At 55.1% G+C, this 22,828-nt stretch overlaps 1 protein-coding gene across 1 annotated transcript in view; it reads right to left on the bottom strand.

Annotated features, from left to right (window-relative positions):
• LRRC38 (leucine rich repeat containing 38) overlaps positions 1 to 19,126 on the bottom strand; it is a 33,441-nt gene extending 14,315 nt beyond the window's left edge. Inside the window, exon 1 of the mRNA XM_046662818.1 lies at positions 17,852 to 19,126. Coding sequence (XP_046518774.1) covers positions 17,852 to 18,494 — 643 coding nt within the window. The 5' untranslated portion in view covers positions 18,495 to 19,126. The remainder of the gene's footprint in view (positions 1 to 17,851) is intronic.
• Between the last annotated feature and the right edge of the window lie 3,702 nt (positions 19,127 to 22,828).

Genomic DNA, 22,828 nt, shown 5'->3' with positions numbered 1-22,828 from the left:
ACCACATTTTGTTTATCCATCATCCATCAATGGATACTTGAGTTGCTTCCCCCTTTTGGCTACTGAATAACGCTGCTATGAACACAGCTGTGCAGATGTGGGGGATTTTTTAGCTGCAGAGACCAGGGCTCAGAGAAGCTGTGCAACTGGCCCAAAGTCATGCCACTCATCTGTGAAGGTCTGGAGGAAAAGGCAGGCCCGCTGTCCCCAGAGCCCACCCTCTCTCCATGATACCGGGTGCCCTCAGTATTGACCGGCCATTTGTAGAACTTGACTTGGCCTCTCCTCGGTGGACAATGAAACTGGACTTTATGTGTCCCCATTCCCTCGTCTCTGCTCAGCGGTGCCACCTTTCCTCTTTCCTCTGGACCACGTCTGTCTTTCCCTCTTACCATGTGAGACCCGCCTCTCTCTAGAGTCCCTGGTGGGCTCCCCCATCTGTGCTGCTTGTGACAATCGCCCCAGGACATCTCCCCACGAGTGCTGGCCTTTTTCCCCGTCCGCCCATAAAGTTCTCTCTATGCCCCAAACAGCTCCCAAATCATTTACCCACGAAGCAATTCGTCGTCGTGGGAAGTCAGGAGCCAGGCTGTTTTTTTGTTATATTGATGCTTCTTTGGACAGTGAGGGCTAAGGGTGGACCCAGGCCCCCGGCAGCAGACGCCTTCACCTGGCAGTGGGTCCTGGCGCCGTGGCAACTGCCATCGCTAGGGTCAGAGCTCTGGGTTGTTGGGAAGTGACCACAGGGTGAGGCATTGTGGGGAATGGGGGGGCTCATTAGAAACGACCTGTGCAGGCGGAGAAGACTTCCCCTTTATCTGACCCTCTGCTTTCACAGGTGGGGAAACAGGCCCAGAGAAGTGAAGTGACTTCCCTGTGGTAGACGGAACAATGCCCCCGAGACGTCCACATCCGAAGCCCCGGACCCTGTGCGTGTGTCACCTTATAGAGCAAAGGGACTTTGAAGATGTGATTAAGTCAAGGGTCTTAAGAAGGGGAGATTATCCTGGATTATCCAGACGGGCCCAATGTGGTCACAGGGTCCTTACAAGAGGGAGGCAGGTGGGTCAGAGTCAGAGAGGAAATGTGACAATGGAAATGGAGGTCAGAGTGACAGGGGGCCACGAGCCAAGGAATGTGGGCAGCCTCTAGAAGGCGGAAGAGGCCAAAGGAAACCAGGCATCCTGATTTCAGCCCGTTTTGGACTTCTGACCTCCAGAACTGTAAGAACTAGATCTGTGTCATTTTAAGCCACGAATTTGGTGGTGATTTGTTACAGCAGCAACAGGAGACTAACGCATCCCCCCAGATCACACAGCACATCAGTGGCAGAGTGGAGCCGAGGAGCCAGTGGCCCCCACCCTCAGTCCCAAGCGCCTGCAGTGACACCACGTTGAGACACATCTGTGGCAAAGTGCGAGCCTCTGGAACTGGGTCCTTGGGGCGGCGACACAGGTGTTGACAACAGCTGGCATTTGTCACGGGCTTTCTGTGCACCGGGCACTCTGCTGAACACATTACAGGGGTGACCTCTTAGACCCTCACGATGGACTTAGGGATATTATTGTTCATATTTTACACATGAGAAAACTGAAACACAGAGAGGTCAAGCAATCTGCCCAGGCTCACACAGCTAGTGCATAAAGGAGCAGGGTTCAAACCACGGTGGGTCTAATCCGAAGCCTGTGCTCTCAGCCGCTGTGCGACGTCTTCCTCTAGGGACGGCCGTGCGATATGAGGGAAGCGCACTGGCCAGGGAATCGGGGCCTGGGCTCTTTGCTTGGCTTTTCACTAGTTTGCTGTGTGGCTTTGGGCAAGTCACCTGGTCTCCCTGAGCCATGGTTTCCCATCTGAAAATGAAAAAGAGTAGACTGGATAATCCTCAAATCTAAGCTTTTCTGAGCCTTCTGGAATGTTCACTCCACAAAGGCAGAGGCTTTGCCAGGTCCATGGCAACGTGCTCGGCACCTGGAGTTGAATTTGCTTTCACAGAGCACAGTCTGCTCTGGTTCCCACTAAGATGGCCAAGTCGTCTTCGGTTTACACCACGCCAAGGCCAGGCTCTGACCCAGGGACGTGCACTGACTAAGTCTAGTTCTGAGCCTAAAGCAGGGGCTCTGGACCCAAGAGGGTGAGGTTGCAGTTAAGGGACCCTAGCTCCTGATATGAGATTTGAGAAGCTGTGCAATGGTTAGTGACAAAGATCTGGGAGCCAGTCTCTGCGGAGCGTGGACAGAAGCACGACAAATATTCATGGAGAAATGAATGACAGCCCTGATGTGTCTGGAGGCCCAGGTCCCATAGGCTCACGGGGACAGCCGCAGGAGGTCAGGGTCCTGGCTGAAGGGGAGCTGGACGCCAGCAGCACATACATGACACATTTGAGAAGCCAGTTCTGGCTGCCGGCAAATGGTCTGGTTTCCGACGATGACTCGGCGTGAGCAGAGTGGGACCCGAGGGGACAAGAGGCTCAGGGCTTCTTCTGTCTTTCTCGGCTGCACAGCTGAAGAGCTCCGTCCGTTTCGGTTCAGGAAGAAGCAGGGGTGAGAAGGGGCAGGGAAGGGAGCTGGAGCGATGGCTCCGGGCATCAAGGTAGGGACAGCCACTGGATTTCAAGCACACTGGACCCTCCCTCAAGACATGTTTCCTTGGCCAGTGGAACCAGGACAAAATGAAAGGAACCCCAGAGAATCAGAATCAGGGGACAGAAGCATCATGGGCAGAAATCCCCCCCAACACTTGATGCTCCCTCCAATACCACTGACAAGTGGTCATATGGTCTCTGCTTGAATGCCTCCAATGACAGCAACCTCACTACCTCCCTAGGCAGCCCATTTTCGGAGCCCTAATTGCTAGCTGTTCCTCCTTATAGTGCATCAGAATCAGTTTCCTTGTAGTCCTAACCATTTATCTATCTTCTGAGGCCAGAACAGGTCTCCCGTATTCAGTGACAGCCCCCCAGCCATCTGGAGACAGGGCCATGTCCTTCTGAGTCCCTACTTTTGACAGTTAAACATCCATTTTTCCCATATCAACATGGTCTTGCTCTCCAAATACAAAGGAAGCTCGGGTAACTGCTTATAGGTTGTGATTCAAAGAAGACCGGGGGCCCCAACCTTCTCCCCTGACCTGCCCCATCCAAGTGTCACCATGTCTGAAATGCTACTCAGATCAGTGGCTCAGCGATGAGCAGGGGTCCCTTCTTGTATTTGTTCCAGGTTACTCCTCAACTCACTCATACTTTGATGAGAATGAGTTTACTAAATTGGTTTCTCCAAGCAAGGGGGAGCTTCTGGAGGCCTCCTCTGCTCCACTCTTCTTCCCTCTGCCCTGTCTTGGCGTCACTGAGTCATTCATTCACTCAACAAACATCTATTGAGCACCTGTTATAGACCAGAGCAGCTCTGGTACTGGGGCGATAACAGTGAACGAACAGACAAGTCCCCACTCTCATGGCTATAATCTAGTGATGGGAGACAGATAGACTATGAGTAAATCAGTAAATTGAATGACGTGGCACATGGCGACAGCTGCTATGGAGAACAGAGGAGCAAGGAGGGGAGGGAGGAGAGCTGGAGGCAGCATGTCATGGGGTTCAGTGGGGCTGGGAGGGAAGGCTCAGTGAGAAGGGGCACATGAGCTAGGTGCTGAAAGGAGTGAGCGGGCAAGTCATGTGGACATCCAGGGGCAGGGCGTTGCAGGTAGAGGGAGCAAGTGCAAAGGCCCTGAGGTTGGAAGGCGCCTGGTGTGTCTGAGGAGGAACAGGGAGTCTGGGGTACCCGCAGCAGAGCGAATGGAGGGGAGAGTGGCAAGAAATTAGGTCAGAAAGAAGGGAAGAGGGAGTCAGTTCACGGGACCTCGTAAGCCCCTGGAATGACTGTGGCTTCTACTCTTGATGATGTGGGAGTCACTGGAGAGTTCTGAGCAGAGGAAGGACGTGACTTGACATCGGTGTGATAAGCAGGAGGGGGTCACTGCTCCAGATGAAGCTCCCATAAGAGCAGAAAGGAGGAGCTGAACTCGCTTTCACAGGTGTTGCGTCTATTCTGGCTTCCACTAAGGTGTTCGAGTCACCTTTGATTCCGTCCAAGTCAAGGGTCTGAGCTGGGAGGACTCACCCACCAAGTGTGGTTCCGAGCCTGAGGCAGGGGCTAGAGACCCAGAGGGTGGGCTTGCGGCTAAGGGACCCTCATTTCTGCAATGAGATTCAGGAAGCCGTACAACGGTTAGTGACAAAGATCCCAGAGCCAGTCCCTCGGGGTCATTCCTCCGTTCTGCCACTTCTTGGCTGGCGTGACCTTGGCCAAGTTACCTTGACCTGTCCATGCCTTGGCTTTCTCACCTGTGAAGTGGGGAGGTCCTTGCCGGCACTGACCTCTTTGGAAGACACTAACAGACTCAGAGCCACGCCGTCCAGGACAGCAGCCCCAGCCACATGCTGAGAACTTGATATGTTGCCAGTCTGGACTGAGATACGCAGTGAGTATAAAATCCAGCCCAGAGTTTGAAGACTTTGTATGAAAAAAAGAAAGGAAGAATACCTCATGAATGATTTTTCTTCTGATTACAAGTTGAAAGAATAATACTTTGGATATGCTGGGTCAAATATTAAAATTCATTTCACCTGCTCATTTGATCTTTTTAAATGCGGCTACTAGAAAATTTGAAATTATACACGTGGCTCGCATTCCATTTCTCTTGGGCGAGCTGCCCTGACGTGCTCAGCTACATGTCTGGAACACGGCGGAGATGCAATAAGCGAAGCCAGTGGGAGCAGCCCGCTCGGGGCAGGAAGCAGGGACGAACCCCAAGCAAAGAAACAAGAGCCCCATTCGTACCTCGGTGCTTATCTCCCCACGTGCACACAAAGTGAAGCAATTTGTGTTGACATCACAAAATCGCAAGGGCTGGACGCCATTTTGGAGGCTCTCTCATCCAAGCCTCCTCGTCTGGCCAGGAGGGAGGTTATCAACATCCTCTGGAGTAGTTTCCGGGGCTGCAGTGACAAAGGACCACAGACTAGGGCCTTAAACAACAGAAATTTCTTGTCTCCCAGTTCTGGAGTCCAGAGGGCCGAGATCAAGGTGTCAGCAGGGCTGATACCTTCTGAGGGTGTGAGCAAGGGTCTGTGGCCTCTTTCCCGGACTCTGGTGCTTTGCAGGCAATCTCTGGCACTCCCTGGCTTGTAGCATCCCTCTGAACTTTGCCTTCATCTTCACATGGCATTCTCCCTCTGTGCGCATCTGGGTGTTCAAATTTCCTCTTTTGTTAAGGGCAACAGTCATACTGGACCAGGCCCCACCCTAATGGCCTCATCCCGATTACCTCTGCAGTGACTCTTGTATTAATTATGGTTTTCACTTTGTGTATTTATGATGCTTTGACAGCTTGGGGCTTTGCGACCCAAGGAGGGTCTGCCCTTCCCAGGGTTAGCCATCCTAGAGACAGGAAACACTCGCCTGAGTGCACACCTGTGACATGACATGCAAACCAACCAAGGCCAGTCCATGCCCCCACCCACCGCCTTTTATCAGGCTCCTGCAGTCCTGGACCCTAAGTCACCCCAGGGCAGATACTGGACAACTAGGGCCCGCCCTGTAGCCCAGAGCCTGCAGAAATTATTCAAATCAGCCAGCCCTGACCCTGCCCAGGCCGCTTACCCCCTCACCCACCCCTGCCTGTGGAAACCACAATGAGGACTGGTGCCTGCTCTTTGCTGTCACTCCCTCTGCCTCCTGGCCGTCCCTGCTGCTTCCCCATGTGGCCCTGCGTGGGCTCCCCACCTCCTGTTTCTGGAGATCTATGAGTGTGAATCTTCTTCCTTCCTGACAGTCATTTCCGTGTTGGCCTGTCTTACCAAACTGATGAAACAAATCCTGGGTACCTTTGAAACCACCTTATTTTCAAATAAGGTCATAATCTGAGCTACTGGGGGTCAGGGACTCCACATATGAATTTTGGGGGACACAATTCAACCCACAAAAACCCCCTTCATCATTGCCTGCTCAGGAATCTGCAGAAGCTCCTTGAGTCGGGGACCCCAGCAGGAAACCATGCCCCCCACCGCCAATGGGGTTATTTGAAGTGAGTCTATCAAAGGGGCTGTTTACAGAGGTATGGGCTGGCCTTAGGAGTCGACGAGGGACACAGGGCAGTCTGTAGGCCTCTACCAGCATTGGGGGTGAGCCTTACCACCCGAACCTGAAAGGACAAAGCGAGTAGCAGTTATCTCACCCTGGAGAGGGGCAGCAAGACAGAGCTGTGGCCTTCACAGCCCCCACAGGACCCATTAGGAGTTGCTAACAGTGGGTGTGTGTGCCTGTCTGTCTACGTGTTGCACTGAAATAAAGTTAAGGGGCGGGGGACACAAAATACTTGGCCATGTGTCAGCGCAGGAAAGCACCCAGAAGCAAAAAGAAGACATTAAATACTCTATGCCATTCTGTGGCTATAATTAACAAGACAAGAAATAACAAGTGTTGGAGAGGTTGTGGAGAAAAGGGAACCCTCATTCACTGCTGGTGGGAATGCAAACTGGTGCAGCCACTGTGGAAAACAGTATGGAGTTTTCTCAAAAAATTAAAAATAGAAATACCACAAGATCCAGCTATCCCACTACTGGGTATTTATCCAAACAACTTGAAATCAACAGTCCAAAGAGATTTATGCACCCCTATGTTCACAGCAGCATTATTCACAATAGCCAAGACGTGGAAGCAACCCAAGAGCCCATCAACGGAGGAATGGATAAGGAAGATGTGGTGTATATATACAATGGAATACTACTCAGCCAGAAAAAAGACAAAATCGTGCCATTTGTGACAACATGGATGGATCTTAAGCAAATTACACTAAGCAAAATAAGTCAGACAGAGAAAGACAAATACCGTATGATTTCACTCATATGTAGGAGATAAACAAACACATGGATAAGGGGAACAGATTAGTGGTCACCAGAGGGGAAGGAGGTGGGAGGAGGGTGACGGGATAAGGGGCACGTGTGTATGGTGACAAATAAAAACTAGACAATCGGTGGTGAGCATGATGCAGTCTATACAGAAACTGAAATATAATAATGTACACCTGAAATCACACAGTGTTATAAACAAATATGACCTCAATAAAATAATAATAAAAAACCTATATGCAATTCTGGAAAAGACCAAACTATAGAGACAGTAAAAAGATCAGTGTTTACGTTGGGGAGGGGAGGCACGAGGAATGAACACGTCGGGCACAGGACCGTTTCAGGGTCATGAAACTCTTCCGTACAATGCTGTGATGGTGGATCCACGACATTATCCATCCGTCAAAACACACAGGATGGACATCACAGAACGAGCCTAATGTCAACTAGGGACTTTGGTTCATAATAAGGTGCCCATTCTGGTCCGTCAGTTGTAACAAGTGGACCACACTAACAGAAGATGTTAATAACAGGGGCATGGGGGTGGGGCGTGGGGTTGAGGGGCATATGGGAACTCTCAGTACTGTCTGCTCAGTTTTCCATAAGCCTAAAACTGCTCCAAAAAATAAAGTGTTAATTACGAATAAAATAAAATAAAACAAAGCCAGCCCTTCACCCAGAGAAAATCACCCTGGGCATGTGGATGCATATCCTTCCTGTCATTTTTCTGCAGGCCTCAGTTCTTTCTCCCGGCCTCCAAGGCTCCCACATCTGCCTCCAACCTGTTTTCCCATCCTCCCGGCTGTCCTGTACCAGCTGGGCATATGCTTCATCTCCTCACTACTTCCTCCCTTTGTTCCCGCCCCATAAATGATCAGTAGAGCTGTGGTTTTGCCATCATCAAGCAATTCCTGTGACCTGGAGTGCCCACCCTCTCTCCTGTGTCCCACCAGCTGGGTAGAGTGTGCTGGCTGCCCCATCACTGGTCTCTGGTTCTTGTGTGATTGTCAAGGGGGCCGATGGTCTGTAAATCCCTGTCTTGTAATGTTACGGGGCTCACAGTGGCCCTGCTCTTTCGCAAACACTTTCCACTTCCTTCTAAAGCCCTTTTACATCAGAATTTCCCTATCTTCCCAACAAACCTCAGGGTGACAGACAAGGGAACGAAAGGCCACCTGCCCAGGTCCAGGAGGTGGCAGCAGGGGCAGGATGTACCGACCCTCAGCTTGAAGCTCCTGGCGCCTCAACATGACCGTGTGCAACTTTGATTTCTGATGCAGACAACCATTTGTGCCGGTTACGTTTAAAAGCAGAGATCATCTCGTTGGTGTCTCTCGAAACAGCTATGCTATTCTTTCTAATGCTGGGGGCGGGGGTCTTCTCTTCCTCTGAAGAGGGAGAGAGAGGAACATACCCCTGCACCTCCGCATTTGAAATAGAGCTGCGGGGTGTTGGGACCTGTGCCGAGGGACCCACCCAGGAGACCTTCTCTAGGAGCTGGGGTGAGGGGCTTCCCGATGCTCTTGTCCCATGACCAGGAGGAGGCTGGCTCAGGAGGCACAGAGTCAGTCGAAATCAGAGCTAGACGGGGCCTTTGTGTCATTGAGCCCATGGGTCTAAAACTGGTGACCAGCAGGAGGAAGACAGCCGCCCATGTGCTCTGGGGAATTCAGCCAGTACAGCACCCTAAATTGTTTTCCATGAGCCCGTTCGCCCATGAGCCCATCTCGGTTCGCCTCCTGTCCCACTTTCTCTGATGACTCCCACCTGCTGCCCCTGGGGACATTTGGGGTCACCACTTAAGATCTAGGGCAACTGAGAGGGGGGACACGAGAGATCCCACTGCTAGCTGGTGATGGAGCCGGGACAAGGGCCCCGATTCCTGGCTCTTTGGTTTGGGTTCATCTCTGAGAATCTACTCCTTAATCCTGAAGGGCCTGCAGCTCCCTCGAGGTCCTGACTCCTGCCCTTGGCATTTATCCCATGACCAGCCTGGAGGATGGAGGAGATGGGGCCCCAGGGGCTCCCTGACCAGCAGCCTCTCAAGGGGAGGGGTCAGGCTGAGAGCCGCTACAAAGATTTGCTGTGAAAACACAGACAGCGCCCGTCGACGTGCATTGCCAGATGTTTGGGATCTGACAGGCGATGCTTAAGTCCTGTGGGATTTGTAAGCCTGGGTGCACGTCTCGTCCATTTGTCTGCATTTCCATGATTTGGATAAAGAGAAAAAGAGAATAGCTTCCATGTGTGGGGGTAAGGAAACTGCACTTTGAGCTGCTTCATGTAACATCACCTGAGGTCAAAGGGCAGATGCATTTGACAGAGGGGAAGCTGAGCCTAGGAACACTGGGGTGAGGGGATGTATCCGCTATCAGACAGCTGACTGGAAGGAAGCGCAGCCACAGTGACGGATGCCTGGCGCGTGGCCCGCCCAGCCCCACTGCCAAACTCCGCCCCATGCCCGTGGTCACCCAGCAACATCCTGGAAGCCCCCGTGTACGATGTCACCCCATCCATCCCCTCGGCTGACTGGACAAGAGAGGGACCGCTCCTGAACAGAGCCAGACAGAGCCTCCTCCAGGGACCTGGGAATTGGGACCAAGAGAACACAGCCTCGCCTGGCCTTAGCTCGTCTCTTGAATGGAACAGCGGGGAATACATATTTTTTTTGCCACATGGATGAGAAAGTAGAGAAAGCCCATGGGTATATGAAGAGAATAAAAAGTGTGAGAAACACTGAAGAGAGCAAGAGACGGAGAGAGGGAGCGAGGAGAGGTTTGTGGCCGGTGTCCTGACCTCCTTGGCCAGCTGCTCATACTGCACCTTGCACAGCAGAGCAGAGCAAGTTGCCGCCAGCCAGGCCTCCAGGATGCCTCCTGCATCTTACCGGCACCCCTTGAGCAGAGGGGGCAGGACGGCTGGATTCTTCTTTGAACAGCACAGACCTGGAGGCTCAGGGCGGCTATGGGATTTGACTAGCATCCCACAGATCTGGAAAGAAACCCAGAGAAGTCCCATTCTGGTCCTCTGCCTTCACTGAAAGGCGATCTGGATGTCCTTTGCTGACCCAAGTCAAGGAGGGGCATTTGGTGAAGACAAAAGCCAAGGCCAACGATCTTGGCCTGCCCCCTGATGGCCCTTGTGACAGAGGCCTCGGGAGTGTCCACTCACTCGTTCCCACAGCCCCGCTGAGCCCCGTCTGTGCCAGGCATGGCTCCAGGTCTGGGGACACAGCAGCAAGTGTGCTCATCTCCCAGCTGTGTTTCCAGAGGGACAAGACGTGTGGAAAAGACGACGTGGACCTCAGTGAGTGCTATGACGTAAACACAACACGGAGATGTGACAAGCACGGGTGGGTGGGGCTGGGACAGCTTAGGTGGGGTGGTCAGGAAAGGCCTCTTCGGGGAGGGGACATCGGACTGGGGACTGACAATGAGGAAGATGCAGCCATCTGAAGGGGAAATATCTCATGGGGCAGAGGGAACAGCAATGTCAGAGGCCCTGGTTGGATGCTGGAGCTTGGCGTGTCCCAGGGACAGACAAGGTCCGTGTGGCTGGGGTGGGAGTCGGGTGTGGGGAAGAAGGAGAGGTCGGGGGGCCTTGTGGGCCGTGGGAGGGAGCTGGGTTATTCTCAGTGCAGTGGAAGCCACTGGAAGGATTCCAAACATGCTCTATATGGTACCAGCGCTGGGGATGCAAGGAGAAAAAAGGCACATCTTATGTCCTCAGAATGAGCCAGACTCGTGAACTCGCAATGTCAAGCAAGGGTCATAGAGGTGGTACAGGATCCAAGAGATCCCACAGGACAGGCTCCCAGCCCAGCCTCAGGGGCTGGAGGGGTGGGGACTGGACGGGTATGCAGGAACCAGAAAGGTAGAGAAGTACAGGTGGGAATGGGGAGGGAATGAGGATGGAGGGAGGGAAGGACCCGTGACCCGGGACAGTCTGGACGAGGACCTGAGAGCAGGAGGCCTGGGTGCTCCCCAGGACTGGAGGCAGGCACGCCGTCCACTGTGGTCCTGCGGAGACCATGTTCAGGGTGCGATCTGGCTCATGTAACCGTGAATGCATTCGATCCAGGTCCTCATGACAACGCACATACGTGGAAGTCCTGCTGTGCTGTCACTGCCCTGCAGCCCGAAAGTGACATCTCATTCCCAACTACAGTGGAGACCCCGAGATTCTGGGATAGCGGGACTTGGAGGCCACTGGCTGAAAGGCCTAACACTTTGGGTGTCTGAGTCAGCTGGCAACGCGTCAGCTTCAGTAAAGGGAGTCCTGGCCTCTCCAGAGCAAGTCCCCAACTGCGTTCCCCCAGGGCCAACCTACAAGGGCAGGAAGGCAGGTCCACTGTCCCACGCTGCCCAGCAATGAGGGTGACCTTTGAGTTAACTGATAGAGTGGCACCATGAACGCGACACTTTCAGAAAGATCCAGTGTTTGAGACAGAGTCGCGGGACTCTCCTGGGAGCGGACAGGACAGGACGAGGTGGCTCTAGGTCATGCCTGCAGCTGACTCTCCACCAGAACTCCAGCCCAGGGTGCCCGTAAAAACTGACACCCAGCCCTGGACACCGGGGATGGTGAGAAAGGTGACACCCGGTGACTCAACTCTAATTAAGAGATGAGTTAAAAACGCGTTAGCCTGTGGCACATGGGACATGTGCAGACCTGTCAAAGGCAGGCGGGAGTGAGGCCTCAGTCAACCCCTGGCAGGAACATGGTTCTCTTAGGTGGATAAACACGCGCAAAACGTCTGCTCAAACGGTGGTCACATACCGCAAATCAAAGCAATAAGGAGACGGCGTTGTGTTGCCTGTCAGATTGGAAACATGTTTAAAAAAAACTGGAAAGGTGTGGCAAGACAGATATTCTGTATGTCCAATGGTGCCCACTGTCTGGGGGGCAATTAGGCAAAAATGCATGTAGAGGTTTAAAATGACCACAGCCGTTCACTGACCACATTCTCACCTCAAAGAACTCACCCCAGAAAAATCCAGAGCTTTCCACAAACTCTGTGTGGATGAGGATGTCGAGTTCAGCATTGTTTACATATAAAAATAAAAGGAAATAACCCACATTTCTAACAACAGAGGACAGGTTCAATTAATATATATATATTAATCTTACATAAGATCTTATGTGAGATCTAAAAGATGACCTATTACGTGTCCATTAAAGTTAAATTTTCAAAGAACTGTAATGATAGGAATCTCTTACAACTCAATAAGAGGAAGAGTCAGGAATAAGATGTATAGTATAATATCAATTTGTTTAAAATATATATACGTGCATAAGAACAAAACAACTAAATACAGTGAAACGAATAGTGGCGTGGTTCTGGGTAGTTTTATTTTCTTCAGGATACTTACGTGTGTTTCCCAAGTCTACGAGGAGCCTGTCATTTTATACTTGGGAAAATAAAACTGCTTTTATTTTTTTAAAAAAAGAAATAGAGTCCCTTTGGAGTCACGAGGGAGAAAGGCCTCATGTGGCCTCCAGGCATGCATCAGCTTTTGTCCCTCCGGCTGGGCTCCTGTTTATTTCGTCAGGATAATGAGAAGTCCCCACTCATCTGATCCAAACAGGCCCTCAGAATGTCCGACAGGAGAAAAGGGGGTTCGAGTTTCTGGGAGAAGGGGGCAGACCCCCCTGAGCCCCATGTCCCGCCTGGTAAGCAGGCAGGGTTGGTGACGTGACTTGGCCAGCACCTGTCTGCCAGGACACCCTTCCTAGAGGGGACTCTCGCAGGGTGTGCCACAGGGCCTGAGTCCCCCAGAGCTCTGATGCTCCAGGGACCATGATGGACCTTCTCTAGGAGCTCTCCCCACCCAGGGGGCCAGGATTAGCAGACCCAAGGCATAACAAGTGCCCTGTTCAATTCTGCCCCGTCCTCGCTTCCTCCCAGCCCTTCCCTCCCTCAGTCTCTGTGTCAAGGTCTCGGGGCGCAGATCAGCTCACCTTTCTTCCTTAGTACTACGGGCTGTCACCTGCAGGCCACGTATGGCCGTGGCTGGAAAGGAAGGTGCAAGAAGGTGCCTGGTCTCTTCAGCCTCCTGACCTGCACATGCCCGCCCTGTCATACACCCCCAGGACGTGGTGTGGGCTGCGGCACCTGGAAGTCTGCTCGCTCTCTGCCCCTCTGAAGCCGAGCCAGAGATAGCACCATGGCCACTGGCGATTGATTCTCAATGCCAGTGGCCATTCCTTCCTGTGGTTCCAGGAGCAAGGCTGGGGACACGTGTGGAAAGTCCTTCCACCCTGTGACAGCATCTCAGGCCTGGGAGCCCAGGGCCCAGGGTCGTCTGGCGCTCTGCCGCTCCCTGCTGCACAGAGACTCCAGCCCTCCAGACTCCAGCAGAGGGACGTTTGGAGGGACCTGGCCTCCCCAGGCTTCAACTTCCCAATCTTTAAAACAAGGACAGTATTCCCTTCCCTTGAAATCATAGAATTTTAGAGTTGGAAGGAGTCTTAAAATCCTCCTGCCCACATTCCTTTGTTTACAAAAGAAAAATCTGAGGCACAGAGAGAGCAGACAGGTCCTCTGAAGTCACACAGCCCGTGAGTGACTGAGCCATGAGGAGACCTGGGCTTCCAGAGCTGCGGCAAAAAGCCCTCCCCTCCAGCTGCATTTCTCAAGCTTTTGGGGACCCAGCAAGCCCCTGAGGGGGTACAGACTTGTTAAAGGTCAGAGCCCTGGGCCTCATCCCCCAGCCTCATGCAGTAGGTCCGGGGCCCAGGAACATGCATTTCAAACAAGCCCCCCAGTGATCTGCATGCAGGGGCCCCGCCCACCTCACTGGGCTGCTGGAAAGGGAAGAGCACGTGAGGGAGGGATGGGAGAGGTTTTCAGGATCACTGTGGGCTGAGAAGAATGTTATTCTGCGTGTCCCTGCCTCTCAGAGCCTCCCCACTCCCCCCACCCCTACCCCTGCGCAACCCCAGACGATTGCCCAGGCCTCTTGCTTCCAGTAGGAACCCCTTCTACTTAGAGAGGGATGGTCACCGTGTCCTTGGTGACCCACTGACTCCCGGGAGAACCCCCAGACCAGGTACAGACTCTGGGGCTGGAAGGTCAGCCAGCGTCACCAGGAGAATCAGAGATGGGGAGGGCCAGTGTTGGGGATATCCCCCAGTTCTCTGCCCATCAGGAAGAATTCGGTGGGAGATCGGACACCCCCGAGAGCCAGCTCATCTCAGCCACCCACTACGTGCCCTGGTGCAAACTGCTTTGCGTCTTCCCGCCTCATTTGTTTCTTGTTGGGTAAATCGTGGGCAGAGGTACCTGGCAGGCACAGCTGTTCCATGAAAAGAGATGACGCTTATAATGACAAAGGGCTGCCAGGTAAAATACAAGACACCCAATAAATATTGAATTTCAGAAAACAAAAACAAATCTGGTGTTTCAGTATATCCCAAATATTGCATGGGACACACTTATACTAGGATATTATTTGTTGTTTATCTGAAATTCAGAGTTAATTAGGCATCCTGGGGGTTGCTTGTTTTCTTGTTTGGGGCTTGTTTGGGGTTTTCTGCTAAGTTGGCTGTTGGGCATTCAGCTGGCCCCCACGCCCTCCTCCTGCAGACCCGGCACCAGCAGGGCAGTTCCTCCTGAGTCCTCAGACCCAGACGAGACCCCAGCCCTGAAGGAGCCTGGACAGAGGGGGCCAGTCACCCCCACGGTGTTCTTTCCTCCCCATGATCTGCTCTGTGACCGAGGGTTCCCGTCAGTGCAGCGGCCACACGAGAGGCTCGCCTGGCAGACAAGAATTTTTGTAGCTGTCAGAGCCAGTCAAGGTCACCTGCCCTGCTCCGTTCTGCTTCTCTGGGGTAGGAGGGGCTGGGGAGGTGAGGGCAAGGCAAGGAGGAGGCGACCCCCTTCACTGCCCCCTCTGCACCCCCTCCCCTGGGAGAGGCAGGGCTCCTGCCCAGAGAGCCCTGGAACTTGTGCCCCAAGGCTGATTCTCCTCGGCAGGAAGTGGGTGGTCAGCCTGGCAGGGGGGCCCAGAGCCAGGAGGCCCTGGTGCCTCCCCCAGATGTTTTTAACTCTATGATCTCGGGCAAGTCACTGCCATCACCTCTGCGGGCCTTCTAGTTCAAACAGGATGACAACAGCAGCACTGAGGCCCATACAGTCCTCACCGTGGGTAGGCACTGTCCTACGTGCTTTATACATAATACCCTTTTAGTGCCCCAAAACCCTATGAGGTGGGTACTAGTATCATCCACACTTTACAGATGAGGAAACTGAGGTACAAAAGGTCACACAGCTAGGAGGAAGCAGAGGCAGGATTGGAAGCAAGCAGCTCGGTGCCAGGGGCTGGGCTCTGAGCCCCTTGGCCCTGCTGCCTCGGTGAAGATGCAGGGGGCGCAAACGCAGGAGGGGGAGGGAAGGGGGGATTACATCCACGGAGCGCTTACTCTGTGCTCAGCATCACTGTGGCCTTGAGAGGGCTGAGCTCATTCAAACCTCACAGCAAACAGGGTGCGGGACACTGCTCGGATCAGAAATCTGAGTCTGGATTGGAACTCGGCTCTCCCCCGTCAAGGCCTGTGCTAGTCCCTTGACCACCCCCTCACCCCGCCTCTGGACACGTTTCGAGGGACACTGTCCTGGCCATACACGCGGGCATCCTGCAGCGGGAGCAAAGCTGCTCTGGGCACTTCACCCCGAGAGGTGCCGGAAGCCCTCATGTGCCCTCTCGCTGCCTCCGTCCTCTCCTGCTGATGGAGACCGGCCCTCCCCCAGGGCCTGCACACTGCTCCTTGCCCTGAACGTGGCCATCCTTCCCCAGCCAGGCATCCTCCACCTGGTGTTCCTTTTCTTTCCTCTGTTACAGCCAGTGGGAGGAATAACATTTTGCCTTCTTACTTTCACCCACATTATCTGGTTTCGATCCTGACGTCCACCGAGTCAGAAGGACTACACAGCATTCCTGTGTGCTAGTCTCACACAGGAGGAAGATATGGCTCAAAAAAGTCAAGTGACCCCCAACGGAGTCACCCAGTTTTTTTTTTTTTTTTGAGGAAGATTAGCTCTGAGTTAACATCTGCCAATCCTCCTCTTTTTGCTGAGGAAGACTGGCCCTGAGCTAACATCCATGCCCATCTTCCTCTACTTTATATGTGGGACGCCTACCCCAGCATGGCTTGCCAAGCGGTGCCATGTCCGCACCCGAGATCCGAACCGGTGAACCCCGGGCCACCCAAGCGGAACGTGCACACTTAACCGCTGTGCCACTGGGCCGGCCCCGAGTCACCCAGTTGTTAAGCCAGGACTCAAACCTCCGTCTTCAGACTCCAAATCCTCTGTAGAGATCTCAGAGGTCAACCAGAGTACTTTAGAGATGAGGAAACTGAGGCCCAGACAGCAGGCATGGCCTGTTCAAGGTCACAGCCATCCATGGCAGAATGGAGACTGAAAGAAACCCATGGCTCCTGACCCCATAACACCTCGCCCTCGTGTAGATGATGAATGGGACCAATTATACCAACTCAACCAACAGTGTGGCTGAATGAGGCCGACTCCACCAAGAAGCAAAGGCAGGAGCAATCAGAACGGAGGCAGACCCCACTCCACAGTGAGGGCTTCATCCCGACACCCCTGTCTCCGGGACAGGCTTCCGGGGGAGGGTCTGGGGAGCCAGGCAGGTGAAGGAAGGCAAAGTTTAAAGTCGGGAGATTCCGCACCTTACGAGTCAGATCATTTTAGGACTTGCCAGGTGGGAGAGCCAGCCTGGGCTGCAGGTGCCAGCTCAGGGGCCTGCGTCTGCTGAGGAGCAATTGCCCCCGTGCCTGGGGTTTGTGCTTAGCCAAGTGTGGAATGAATAAGTGAGTACAGGAATTCAGGGCCTAGGGGAGCAGCATCCTTGAATTCTCGGTAAATGGAAAAAGGTACAAAAGCTAAACCCTCATCTATGTCACCTTTTAAAATGCGCACCTTATTAATGGGCTCTGGTTCCCATTCTGCCAACCCTTGGGGACAAGGTGGGAGGGAGGCAGAGAATGGCTCCGAGAGGTCACCGCTGGGATCCAGGCTCACATGCTCACCGGTGAGTGGGAGGCTGGAACCCGCTGAGGGCAAGGACGTCCCGCCTGCTCCCTGTCCTGGGGCTCATGCCTATGATGCCGGGGTTCCCTCCTTCTCAGCTCTGCCTTTGCCTCCTTCCCGCTGGCCTTCACAGGGCCACGTAGCCGCTGTGCTCTCATGTTCCCGTCTGCCAGGCGTATGTATGTATGCACGTCCACGTCCCCTCTGAAAAGTGCGCCAGGAAAGCAAAAGGGCACCAGTCCCTGTTTCATATCCGGGCTGAAAAGCCACGGCCCTGCAAAGCCTTACTGCCCTGCTGGCTCCTGCTGGGCTGCCACTCCTCACCAGGAGCACTCCTCACCCCTTTCAGACAGAAGAGCAAGCTGGGAGCTGAGGACCTGAAACCTGCTCAGGCTCTGGAGGCTGCTGGCGAGTTCTAAGAACCACCCGCTCCCTCTCAATGCTCAGCGCAGGGAGCTGAGCGCTCTCTGGCAGGTGAGCCATTTCCCACACAGTAGGACGTCTTCCGCTTAGGAGGAGCCTGTAATAGGCAGCATCTGCCAGTGCTGGGACCCAAAGGCCCTGAGCTCATCTTGATCTTGATGGTGGGTGACCCAGAAATGCTAGATACCCAACTTCAGAAAGGGAGTTGCTGGAGAAACAGGGGGAGACGCATGGCATCAGGAGCCAGGACTCCAGATGTGTCCCTCCCCAGCCCCCCGCCCTAGGAGAGTTCCAGGACAAGTTCAGACTGGGAACCTTACCCGCAGCAACTCTCATCCAGGGCAGCTGCCCCAGAGCTTCCTCTTCCAGGCTCACCCAGAGGCGCCCTGCCCGGGGGCTCCTGAGCTGCGGGGGTCTCTCCCGCCCCGCCTCCCCCAGCCCAGCCTGGCCGCCCCGCGCTGGCTCACCTTTGGGCAGCTTGGACGCATTCTCCTGGATCCAGGAGAAGAGGTGGGCGAAGTCGCAGTCGCAGAGCCAGGGGTTCCCATCCAGGCGCAGAGTGCGCAGCGCGGGCAGCGCGGCCAGGGCGGCCACGTTGAGGCTGCGCAGGTTGTTGTCGTTGAGCTCCAGCACCTGCAGCGACTCCAGGGTCTCGAAGGCGGCCTCGTGCACGCCCGCCAGGTTGTTGTTGGCCAGGCTCAGCTTGAGCAGCCTCCCGGCGGAGCGGAAGGCGCCGGCGCCCAGGTGGGTCAGGTTGTTGTAGCTGAGGTCGAGGAAGGCGAGCTTGGCCGAGCCGCTGAACGTGCCCTCCTCCAGCGAGCGCAGCGAGTTGTTCCTGAAGTCCAGGTAGACCAGGTCGCCGTAGAAAATGAAGAAGTCCTCGGGGATGTGTTGGATGCGGTTACCGGCCACCAGCAGCTTGCGCACGTCCAGGGGAAAGGGGTCGGGCACGCTGGGCAGCCCGCGGTCGCGGCAGTCCACAGTGTGCGGGTCGGTGCAGGTGCAGCCCGCGGGGCACGCGTGCCCGGGCCCGAGCAGCAGCAGGAGGCTGCAGAGCCGGAGCGCGGCGGCGGCGCCGGCGGGGGCGCGAGGGGCGGCGCGGGGGCGCATGGCCGGGGGACCCGCGCGAGCCGCGGAGACGCGGACGCGGCCCTCGGGACGAGCCTGGCGCGAGGCGGCGCGCGGGGCCCCGGCCGCCGGGCGCTGGGAGCCGGAGGGCGGGGAGGGCGTGCGCCCGGGCGCGCGGGGGTGACCGAGCGCGGCGCGGACGGACTAGGGGAGCCCGGGGCGGCACGAACCGAGCGAGGAGAGCTGGGGAGGGAGGGGCGAGGGACTCGCGAAGGATTTACTCCGACAGGAAATTAACCCGCTGGAAAATCCCAGGGGAGAGGCGGGAGCAGTAGGGGTGGCCGAGTAGCGGTCGCCAAACGCGGCCCCACCCAGGCAGCTTATTTCCCGGACCCGGCGATAAGACCTGTCGCGCGGACTTGGCTAGGAGCTCTCAACGACTAAGTTCAGTAACCCAGCGCCTCCCGACCCCAACGATTTCCAGAGGGCGTGCGCCCCGTGCCCCCGCGCCCGCCTGGTGCCAAAGCGCGCTCGCCGCGGGCCACCCCGGTTGCCAAAGGAAGCGCGACCTAGGTCACTGTGGTTTTGTGCCTGGGGCAATCCCGGCGGGCTCTCAGGGACCGTGCCAGGGGCTGCTGACCTGGGGTTGGGCCGGGCTCCAGTGGGCTCCAAGGAGCTCCGGGGTGGCTGGTCTTCCTTCCTTCTCCCCCCACCCGCACTTGACCCACCTCAGTGAGGCAGCGGGGTAAGCGAGGCCGGCAGCTGCCAGGGCCCCCCGCTGTGGCCCAAAGGAAAGCCAGGGACAGTCAGCACTTTCCGTACTGGCCCTGAGCTTGCCGGGGAGCTGGCGTCCGCTGGGCAGATCTGCTGCTCGTCTAGCCGAGGCGCAACCTACACGCACTGTGTCCCGCGTTCCTAGTTGTGTGGCCTCAGTACCAGCGCCTCCCCGTCTCGGGACCCCGTTTACCCCATCTATAAAATGCGAGAATGTAATATGTATGACACCAGTTTTGGGGGGAGGACCACGGTGTCAAGAAACAGTTTAAAAATGATCTTTTCCTCTTGACTCTTACTCCCTCCCACCCCGAACCCCCAGCTTTGGTCCCCAAGGGAGGTGATCAGGGAGTGGTCAAGGCTGGAAGGACAATAAGGGTGGGGAGCTTGGCTCCGACAGTGGCAGGAGACTCCACTCTTCGCCACCCCCCAGGCCAAACTCCTTTCCCTCCCCCCTCCCCATTTTGAAACTTTTCTAAGCAGAGGTCTCCACAGAACCACCAAGAGATTGTCCTGCTGCTGGCTATTTTGGTCCAAATACCCTGGAATTGATAAGCTCCCAGTGGACCAAAATAACCCAGGGAACAGCTGTTGGGCACAGGCCCCCAGAGACCCTGCCCTGGCCCTGGCCCCGATGCCGATTGGTGGAGGCTGGGATTCTGAAGGCACAGAGCTAAGCCCCCAGCCTTTTCCAAAGGTACACGCAGTCTTGATGCCTTCCGATGGATCAAAACCCTGAGCCTCTGGGACTGAGCCAGTGGCTCAGCAGATGATGAGTGTGTGCAGGGACCCTGGGGGGAGGGTCAGAGACACGGGGGGTGCTTTGAGGCACTGGGGGTCCTCTAGCTCTTTCTCTCCTTACATCCCAGGCCACCAAGCCAGCCCTCCCGAGTCCCCTCTCTGTATCCCCACTCTCCCAGGGTCCCCAGTTTGCTTTTGTCATCCCAGCTGCGGAGGCTCAGCCCCCACTCTGGTCTCATCCCCTTGAAGAGGCAGGCGCTGGAGAATAATCTGAATCCTCAGAGTGGGTGGGAGAGCCCCAGGCGGCACAAATGATGCGTTATTGTGGTGTCAGACAAAGTTCAGGCAGGTGGCAGAATAAAAAGGTCCCCCACCCTTCTAGCTCTCCAAGAACACCCTGGATCAATCTGTGACACCCTCCACCTTTCCAGTCTCAGGCTCGGTTCCAACTGCTCGCTCCAGTGCCGAGGGGACCCTATTCATGACTGGTTTGAGAGCTCAGCAGTGCTGCTTTGGGACACCTGCCGTCTTGCACGCGTGCACCCTGCGCCTGTGTTCTGTGCGCCAGCCCTCCCTGCCGAGTGGTCTGGTTGGCTGGAGCCCTGGCCTGGGAATCATGCCCCTGGACCTGGTCCTGGCCCCACCACTAGCTACAGAACCTTCCAGGAGCCACTCAATTTCTCTGGTGAAGTACTTCCCAGTCTGGGGTGCCTGGGCCCCATGAGAATGAACTCTTTCCAGAATTTCAAAAAAATCTGGTGAAAATCGGGCCTTTACCTATGAGGAAGTCACTCTTGGCCACGAGCGTGGTGGTAGCCCCAGTTCTTTTGTGCTGAGCAGAGACTGGCACTCATGGGTGACTTTGAGTAATGAAAACAGAGGTGACTGTCTACTGGATAAATGCAGAGCAGTTAGCAAGGGCTCGCAAAAGGGCACGGACGCGTGGTAGTGAGTAATAAAAGGCGCCTCTGGTATGAAAATGTGGAGAAATACCACCCCTGGCCTTGATCACCTCCTCCTGAAACGAGAGAGAAAATACCTTCCCTCTGCTCTTCCACCAGCAATGTGGAGCCACGTGGGGAAACATCGGTGTGGAACGTGATCTGCAAAGTGTTTGGAGAAAGACTGCGTTAAAAACGGCCGTAAGTCTTGCTATAGCAGGAACTCCTTGCTTCTTGCTCTGAGTGCCCCCCAAGTGCCTTGAAGCCAAATTAAGCAGTTTTTCATTAGCATCCTCAGGGCCAGACAGAGCTGAGGCTCCTGGGGAGCAGGGAGGTCCCTCCTATTCCAAGACTCCCATCCTTTGGGAAAATGCAAGCCTTGCCACCTCTGATTTTCCCCCAGCGAGGAATGCAGAGCCATGACCTCGGCAAGGTCGCACCATGAGTCAGTGATAGTGCTGGAAATAGAGCCCGGCCGCTCTGCTCGCCCTGCTCCCTCCTGGGAAGGGGGCCTCTGCAGCCTGAGGGCAGACAGCACAGGTGACTGGAGAGACCCTCAGAGACCCGCTTCTCAGCTCCGCTTCTGTATTCATCCTCAGACTCAACACACTTCCTGATTCCTATTCAGCAGGCTCAAAACAGGGGCGTGGCAAATGCCCAGCATATTCTGATGTTTTCAAAACCCCATGTCTTGCCTTCCCCAATTGGCCGGGCAGAATTCCTTACCCCTTCTCTGTGCTCCCCGAGTCACAGGGCACTTCCTGTCTTGTCTATAAGGGGCCCCTGTCGGACTCCCCGTGAGGTTGGGCCTTGGGGATCTATGTGGATGGCAGTCGCCAGGAAATCCCCCATGCGGGCCTGGTCCCTGTTGGCAAAAACAATCCAGTAGTGAGGTTTTCCCTTTCGGTTGTCAGACTGACCTCTAAGTTAGCCAAAATCCCAGGCCCTAAATGGTAAACAGGGTGATACCAGCATGGTGTGTGCAGGAGCGTGAGTTTAGGCGCAGGCCCTCCGGCTGAATGATAAGAGTGTAGCTGGTGTTGGTGATGGCATTTGGGTTACTGGTGTGTATCACCTCCAATGAGCGCCTGGCTGACCTGGGCAGGAGGCAGGAGGACACCCCATAGGCCCCAGGAAAGGAGGCGTGACCTGACCCTTTGCCTGGGGCAGCTTGACTTGGAACAGGCTGTCTGCTGCGCGGGCACTGCTGTGTCTGCGTCCCCCCCCTTAGCTGGCCAACCCCAAGCTCCTCCATGTTCCTACCCACTGCCCTTCCCAGCTGCCACCGCCAGGGGGCACCATCTGCCACCGGCATGGATGAGAGCAGAGGCCTTAAATCCGGGTAGCGGGTCCATCTCTGGCCTGCTGGGTCTCCAGCAGTGAAACTTGAGGCTGGTTTCCTCCTCGCTGGCAAGCCTGGACCCACTTTTTAGAAGACAAGCTCCCGCCCCTAGTTTCACCCCTGGAACCAGGAGATGAATCTTCAACCAGCCTAAATGGAGGCAGGGTGGTGGCAGTGGTTGGGAACGTGGGTTTAGAGTCAGATAGAACTGGGTCACATCCCTGTCCCGTTCGCTGGCTGTCACCTTGGGCAAGTTACTTAACTTTTCTAAGCCTCAGTCTTCGGTCTGTGAAATGAGATGATGCTGGTGCCTACTGTGCTGGGAGCTTCTGAGGATGCAAGGAGATGTCCATCTAGGGCCTGGCAGTGAGACCGACACGGTGAGTGGCAGCCACGTCATTACCTATCACTCTGTCTCTTCACCTGTAGCAGGTAAAGATTTCGTGGAGGTGGTATTCTTCAGGTAAAGAATTTAAGTGTCTGTCTGGAATTTGTTTGTTAGGAATGTCCTGACGTTCTAGGACCAGTTTTACTCTCCCTGCCCTGAACCATACTCCCCACTCCAAATGTAGCCTGCC

Source organism: Equus quagga, chromosome 5 (genome assembly GCF_021613505.1).
Source record: "Equus quagga isolate Etosha38 chromosome 5, UCLA_HA_Equagga_1.0, whole genome shotgun sequence".
In the NCBI taxonomy this organism is placed as follows: Eukaryota; Metazoa; Chordata; class Mammalia; order Perissodactyla; family Equidae; genus Equus; species Equus quagga.
This window is presented reverse-complemented; position numbering and strand designations above follow the sequence as displayed.